The 8,583-nt window shown below is 36.4% G+C and overlaps 1 protein-coding gene across 1 annotated transcript; it reads left to right on the plus strand.

Annotated features, from left to right (window-relative positions):
- Positions 1-2,665, plus strand: LOC121259992. Its single transcript, XM_041161836.1, is given in 3 exon segments — positions 1-781; positions 1,709-1,844; positions 1,847-2,665. Coding segments are annotated over 3 exon segments (1,323 nt in total). The 5' UTR covers positions 1-238; the 3' UTR covers positions 2,491-2,665.
- Positions 2,666-8,583: the final 5,918 nt, after the last annotated feature.

Below are 8,583 nucleotides of genomic sequence, written 5' to 3' on the forward strand. Positions count from 1 at the left end.
TACATTTTACTCTATCGAAACGCATCGGACTTTCTAAATTCCGAAAGCGCCCCTTGAAGCTTCAATATTCCAGCTCAACTTTTTAAAACCTCCTCACGCCAAAAAGGCTGTTCCAGTGTCATCTTCCTTCTGCCGCACGGTTCATGAGTCTCTCTCTCTCTCTCTCTCTCTTATGGGAGCACCCAAGTTTGGGAGGAGGAGTAGTTGATAGGTGATAAGGATCGATTTCAAAATCACCATGCAATTTTCTCGATGGATTTCGGATCTCGATTGGCGTCTTGTTTTGCTGATCATCCCTCCCCTCTTTCTCCTCGTGTTTATCTCTCTCTCCCCCAACACCGCCAACCCTCTTTCCTCTTTCGATCCTCTTCGGTCTTTTCTTCTCGGTCATACATTCGAGCAGCCAGCAAACGTCACTTTCAATTCGTCGCAGCCGCCGCCTCTGACTACTCGGGTGGTGCTGAACGGGACCGAGTCAGAGGAGGCTCGGTGGAGAAGGAGGAAGGATGAATTGGATCGGTCGAGAATAGCGGTGTGTTTGGTTGGAGGGGCCAGGAGGTTCGAGCTCACGGGACCATCTATAGTGGAGAAGATTCTGGAGGAGTATCCGAATTCGGATCTTTTTCTGCACAGCCCGTTGGATCAGAACTCGTACAAGTTCTCACTGCTGAAGACCGTGCCAAGACTGGCCTCCGTCCGAATCTTCGAGCCCAAACCCCTGCCGCAGACTGATTCGCAGCTCCGAGTCCTCACGGCGGCGAACTCGCCAAGCGGCATCCAGGTTTGTCTGTTTCTTTTTCTTACTTCCATTTTTTTCTCGATTTTCAATTTCGTTTAAATTAAAGCATAGATATCTGCTTTGACGAAGACAGAAGAAATAAGCAAATAATATGGTATATTCGTAAACCAGTCGCCAACCGTTCCCTACATCACATGAATTCCGTGTCGCCATTTTTAATTTGTTTCTCAATTCTTTAATATTATCTAAGCGAGCACGGAGATCGTGACATGGCTTGCGTACCGATATTCTCCATCTCACGAATTCCATTAAGTTGTAAATTTATTAAATTAGTTGTAAATTATTTCTTTACACGGGTGCAGTTATCTTTACATGGTATTTTTTTATGTTGGATAGCTTTCCTTTAGGGCATTTTAGTCTTTGGGCATTAGCAGGGTTAAAATAGTCTTTCTCTTTCTTATATAAATACTTGTACTATTTACGTTTAGGTTAATTTGATCCCAGACGGCTTCTGGAATACATTTTATCTTTAAGGATTTCTTCGTTCTGGATATGTATCAGCAATCTTTTAAAATTCTTCTTCTCCTTTCATGGCGCCGATGGATCCACCCCCTCCGCCTCCTCCCTCTTCTTCCATGCTGCGAGTCCTTTCCTCTTCACCCCAGCGAAAAGAAAGGTTTTAAAAAAAAAACAAAAACTGAAAAGTCTAAACCCCGTTGTTCAACTGAAAAGAAAGGTTGTTTAAAAAAAAAACAAACAAACAAAAACTAAAAAGAAAGGTTAAAATAGTATGTAACAATGCGTACACGCGTGAGGGTAGGACATCCAACATGTTGATTACCAAGTCACGCGCCACCTTTCCAGTATATATGATAATTATATGAATGCAGAAAGAACCCCCTCCCCCTCTCTGTATCCTTCACGTACGAATTACGAATCTTCCGTATTTTCATTTTCTGTCTCTTGCAGGGTCTCTTGCAATACTTCAACCTAGTCGAGGGCTGCCTCACCATGATCAGTGAGTACCAAGAGCGGAAAAACTTCACATACGATTGGATCGTCCGAACACGAGTTGACGGCTACTGGAACGCCCCACTCCACCCAGAAACTTCGTGCCGGGCAAGTACTTGGTCCCTCCCGGGTCCACCTACGGTGGGCTCAACGACCGGCTTGGAATTGGCGACCTCAACACCTCCACCGTCGCTCTCTCCCGCCTTTCCCTCATCCCCAAGCTGGAATCTGCTGGGTTCACCCAGCTAAACTCGGAGACCGCGTTCAGGGCGCAGCTCACCACCCAGGGGGTCCCTCATCTTACCTATCGCCTCCCCTTCTGCGTCGTAACGGACCGGAAATACTCTTTCCCCCCCAGCCATTACGGCGTTCCCGTTGCCGCGCTGTCAAGCTCGGGGCCGCTGAGCGGGGCTAAATGTAGGCCGTGCACGCCGGTGTGCCGAGATAAGTGCGTGGCTGAGGTGATGCCGTCTCTCTATCGATGGTGGAGCTGGACCGACTGGGGAAACGGGACGCTTGAGCTATGCGATGCTCACGGGGAATGGGAGAAAGGGTGGCAAAGAATATTTGACCAAGTCGCTGGGAAGAAACTCGCCTCCGCCCGAAAGCGAATACGGAATTTGAAGGTTAGGGAATGTATTGACGGTTTCAACGAAATGAAGAGGATGAGAACCGGGACATGGGAGGCTCCGCCGGCGGAGGAGATTTGTAGACTGGGGCTGGCGGCGCCCAACAACTGACTTTTTTTCTTCCGGACGGTTAGATTGTAAAAATAGAGGAACTGAGAGGGCGTTATCGGTTTTTTACGCAATTTTTATTATATACATAGCGATTAGAGGCACATTTGTTAATGATTCATGCAGTGGAATTAGATGGTGCAAAAATTATGATGATTTGAATAGGAGTAATTATGGTTAGGTGTGTTAATTAGGGTTAACGATCGTGTTTAGGCATGTATATATACTATATGAGTTAATTCGAACATGATCTGTTAAATTTATCATATCAAAATCTCAAATTCTAATACGACTCATTAGCACAACACAATCTATTAACATAATGGGTCGTATCGTGTTAATCTATTTTGACCCGTTAATGAATACTATGAAATAGATTAACATAATAAGTCTCGTTTTAACTCGTTTATATAAATGGATTGATCAGATTCGAAATTAATTCGTTTGACCTATAAATATTAAAATCATAATATTTATAAAAAATAAAAAACTAACTACAAGTCTAAAATTAAAATCTAAACAATAAAAATATTGAAATTAAAATCTCAATAATTTTACTTTTAAATATAAGGATATAATTATAACTTTAATTTTTATAACGAATTATAACGGATCAATCCATTAAACAATTGTGTTAACGGATTAAACAATTGTGTTAACGGATTAAACAATTGTGTTAACGGGTAAACTCGTTTTGAGTCTAATGTATTAAGATTAAATTTAAATATGTTATTATCATATCGTATTTATATTGTGTTAACGGATCATGTCATATTTTAATACTCATAATTATGGTACAGATAAAGTGAGCCATGATCACTTGTCAAAACGTGGTCGTTAAATGTAGGGGTGTAATTTTAAACCGGAAAACTGGTCCGGACCAGACCGGACCGGACCGGTTTTACCGGTTTTGAACCGGTCCGGTCCGGGACCGGTTCCAAAAATCCTAAAACCGGCCGGTTCCGGTTTTAAGATTTTTGGAACCGGACCGGACCGGTTCATAAAAAAATATACAAAAAAAAAATATTTTTATATATAAGTTATTAAGTTTTATACAATATATTATATATATATATATATATTAATATAAATTTATAAATTTATATGTGAAATTTTTATATATAATATATATAATTATATATATTCATATATGAAATAATTTCATATTATAATTTATAAATTATTACATTAAATGTTAATACTAATATATAAGTTTATAAATAATACTAATAGTCTAATATAGACTATATAGACTATAGTTATACTTATAATTAATACTAAAAATTTATAACTAATACTAATATTAAATATATAGTTTATAACTAATACTAATATATAACTTATAACTATACTAATAGTCTAATATTAATACTATTATATAGTCTAATATATTATTTAGCTTTACTAATATATAAGTCTATAACTATTTAATTAATAGTCTAATACTAATAGTTTAATATAGACTATAGTTATACTTATACTAATATAGTTATACTAAATCACTATAGACTATAGTTATACTTATACTAATATAGCTATATTAAATCACTAAAAGTTTATAACTAATACTAATATATAGTTTATAACTAATACTAATATATAACTATACTAATAGGTTAATATTAATACTATTATATAGTCTAATATATTATATAGCTATACTAATAAGTCTAAATACAAGTCTATAACTATTTAACTAATAGTCTAATACTAATAGTTTAATATAGACTATAATTATAATTATACTAATATATTTATACTAAATTACTATAACTAATACTAATATATATAATATAACTATACTAATAGACTAATATTAATACTATTAATCTATTATATAGTCTAATATATTATATAGCTATACTAATATATAAGTTTATAACTATTTAACTAATATTAATAGTTTAATATAGACTATAATTATAGTTATACTAATATAGTTATACTAAATCACTATAACTAATACTAATATATAACTATACTAGTAGGCTAAACGTATATTACAAATATTTATATATAGTTACAAATATTTATATATATAACTATACTAATATTAAATTTATTACAAATATTTATATATAGTTATATTAAATTACTATAGTCTATTAAATATATTACATTGAAAATATATTAAATCAAAATGTATCAGTATTACAAATATTTATATATAGTTATATTAAATTCATAATATCATTTAAGAATAAAACACATAGTCACACTCACGCAAGCTTCAGCCGGCCCTTCATTGAATCATTACTCATTAGTCATTGACTAATGACTCATTAGTCTGTAGTTCAAGTCTTCAACCCTAAAAAGTTAGAAACTTAGAAATTAAAATCGCAGATCGCCGCTCCAGTGCTCCAAGCCTCCAGCCTCCAGCCTCTATCTCTCACGCACACGCAGCACGGCAGCACCGTTTTCAGCTCAAATCTCAATCTCTCCCACTCTTAGTCTCAAATACTCTCTCTTCTCTCAGTCTCGTCTCTCCCGAGTCCAGTGTCTCACTCTCTCTAGTCTCTAGTCTTCTCTCAACTCTCTCGGAGTCTTGCCGTCTCTCTGTCGAATCTGCCCCTGGGTAAGTTTTTTTTTTTTTTTTTTGAAATTACATATTAAGATTTATGTGATTGGATTTTGTGATATTAAGATTTTTGTGATTAGGTTTTGTGATATTGAGATTTTTGTGAATATGTGATTAGGTTTTCAGTTTTGTGATATTAGGATTTTTGTGATTGAATTTTGTAATATTAGGATTCAGTTGAGGATAATTTATTTTAATCGTATCTCACAGAATGGATGTAAAAGTTGAGGATAATTTATTTGAATTTCGTTCAGTTCTTTCAGCTTTCCTTGATGCTATTCTGTTTAAAGGTTTCCACAGCATTTGCATACTCCTTCCTAACGGTGATGGAAGATCTTAATCCAATCTCAGACTCAGGAACCACATCAATAGTCTTGGCCAAATCAGAAACTTTTCGGCCCTTTTGTCCTCTTGAATCCTTTTCATTAGCGGTAACAGTACCTGAAATGCCATCTACCAATCTACTATGATCTTCCAATGATTCCCTCGGCAGCTCGGTTAGAATTGATGATATTTCCTGTGCAGTAATCTGAGTTATTTGCTTATCTGAGGGTCCCTCTTTTGAATACTTTGTAGAAGTATATGGACCTCCTATAACACTATCATTATTTAAATCTCTATTCCTGTCACTAGATTTCAAAATTAGCTCTGAAGAATCTCTGGAAACTTTCCAATAGCCACCTGGACCAGCTTCTACCAGTTCACGTAATGACAAAGGATCACCCATAGCAACAATCTTCCCAGCTTGTGATACAGCCTCGGCTGCCAGCTCAGCAGCTTTAACAATTGCATCCATATTTTCAGCTCTTTTAGCAGCAGCTGAAGCAGCTTCAACCCTCTTTCTAACAGACTCCTTGGCAGCAATAATAATTGAGCTCGAACTATTTGTTCCATTTTCACCCTTCAAGATAGATGAGGGAGTAGCTTTTCCTAGAGAAGTTCCATTATTTTGACCAGGATGACCATAACCGTTTGCAACAAATGCTTCTTCCGCCATTAGCATCGCTTGCAATGCAACATTTGCAGCTGCAACAGCTGCCTTTGCAACAGCAGCAACTGCTGAAATTGCAACTGAAGCAGAAGTTAATTTAGCTTCAGCGTCTGGTACCAAACCAGAATTGTTTTGCTTTTCCATCTGACTCCATCTGACTCCATAAGTTGAGGATAATTTATTTGAATTTCGTTCAGTTCTTTCAGCTTTCCTTAACAATAACCAACAATAACCAACACTACTTAGTTATGATATTAATAATTTAATATATGTGCTATAAAGTTAAGTTCTTGTTCTAGGGTAATATAATTTCTCTACTGTGATTTTAGGGTAAATTAGTAACTAATCATTATTGGTTGATAAAAGTTACTAAACATTATTATTTTTTCTTAATGTTTATCAATTTTTTCTTAAAAGTTACTCAACAATTAATGTTTATTTTTGTTACTACAGAATCACATATGGATCCTTCAAATGAAACAGAAACACACGGCAATATTCAACCTACAATGGAAATGAGTCAAAGGACTATGGAATCAATGGCGACTAATGATCCGCTTTCTCCCAAATCTAATGTAAGTAAGCCATCTATTGGTAGGAAAAGATCAGTAGTTTAGGATTATTTTACAAAGATTCATACTGAGGATAAGTCGAAACCTAGGGCTTCATGTAACCTTTGTGGGATGACTTATGTTTGTGATCCTAATATAAATGGCACAAAATCTATGTTGGGGCACTTGGAAAAAACATGTAAGAAGTCTCCACTTAAGAAAGTAGATAGAAACCAATCTATATTGGGTTTCCAGTCTGGATCAAGCAGTGGGGGGCTTGTACCTATTGCTTTTAGTGTTGAGGCGTGTAGAGAAGCCTTAGCAGAAATGTTGGTTATTGATGAGCTTCCTTTTAAACATGTGGAAGGGGAGGGGTTTAAAAAATTCATGCTTGTTGTGCAACCTAGATGGAATGCGATTCCATCACGTGTAACGGTTGCAAAAGATATTTATAAACTTTATTTGAGAGAGAAAGACAAGCTGAAAAGTGCTTTTAAGGGGCAGCGCATTTGTCTAACCACGGATACATGGACATCCGTGCAAAATTTTAATTACATGTGTCTCATTGCACATTTTATTAATGAAGATTGGAACATGCACAAAAAAATTATCAATTTTTGCAAGGTTGAAAACCATAAGGGTGAGACACTAGGTAAACAAATTGAAATCTGTTTGCTTGAATGGGGGAGGCCCAAAATGTTTACAATTACACTTGATAATGCAAGTTCAAATAATTGGGCAATTTCGTATCTCAAAAGAAAGACAAAGAATAGAAGGGATACGATTTTGGAACATGAGTTCTTGCATATGAGATGTTGTGCTCATATCTTGAACTTAATTGTTCGGGATGGGTTGAAAGAATATGATCAATCAATTGCAAGAATTAGAGGAGCTGTGAAGTATGTAAAATCATCTCCACAAAGGTGGAACACATTTAAGCAATGTTGTGACAGTGAGGACATTACTTGTAAAAGTGGTGTATGCTTAGATGTAGCAACCCGTTGGAACTCCACTTATATGATGTTGGATAGGGCTGAAAAATTTCAAAAAGCATTTGAACGGCTAGAGGATGAAGATCCGGGATATATTAAGAGTGTTGGGGAGGATGATAGTGATGATGATGATGGTGTTAGTGAGTTGGGTAGAGGAGGGGCATCCAAGTTAGGGCCTCCAACCATGGATGATTGGGATAAGAGTAGGTTATTTGCAAAATTTTTGAAACTTTTTTATGATGCAACCTTGCGTTTCTCGGGGACCAATTATGTCACTTGCAATAGTTTTTTATTTGAGCTAGCAACAATTCAAGCTGCAATTAACATGGAGTGTGTGGAAGGGCCTCATAATTTGAGGACAATGGCATTTAGTATGAAATCTAAATATGAGAAGTATTGGAGAAATATTGAAAAAATGAATCTTTTGTTGCATGTTGGGTTGGTTTTTGATCCTCGGTATAAATTGCGTGGTTTAACATATATTTTTGAAGGAATATATGAGGATAATAGTTCAAAAGTTTTTATGTTGGTGGATCGGGTTCAAGATGCCTTGACTCGTTTATATGATAGTTATTGTGAAAATGATGAAAGTAATGTTGGGGTACAAGATCAAACTATAAGCCAATCAAGCGAGAGAGGGGCTAGTAGTACAAGTTCAACTGCTGGGGTAGGTCAAGGTGATTTCAGATCATTAATCCATGCACAAATTAAGAAGCGTTTGGAGTCGGATAACTCTTTGGCGACTAAATCTGAATTGGAGAGATATTTATCTGAAAAATGTGAAGAAGATGATGTGAAATTTGACTTGTTGACTTGGTGGAAGGTCAACTCCATTAGATACCGCGTGCTTTCAAGAGTTGCGCGGGATGTTCTTGCAGTTCTGATATCTACAGTGGCCTCTGAGTCAGCTTTTAGCACAGCAGGTCGAGTACTTGATCCGTTCCGCAGTAGCCTATCTCCACTTATGGTAGAAGCTCTTATTTG

The sequence above is a fragment of the Juglans microcarpa x Juglans regia genome, chromosome 4D (assembly GCF_004785595.1).
Source record: "Juglans microcarpa x Juglans regia isolate MS1-56 chromosome 4D, Jm3101_v1.0, whole genome shotgun sequence".
Taxonomy (NCBI): domain Eukaryota; kingdom Viridiplantae; phylum Streptophyta; class Magnoliopsida; order Fagales; family Juglandaceae; genus Juglans; species Juglans microcarpa x Juglans regia.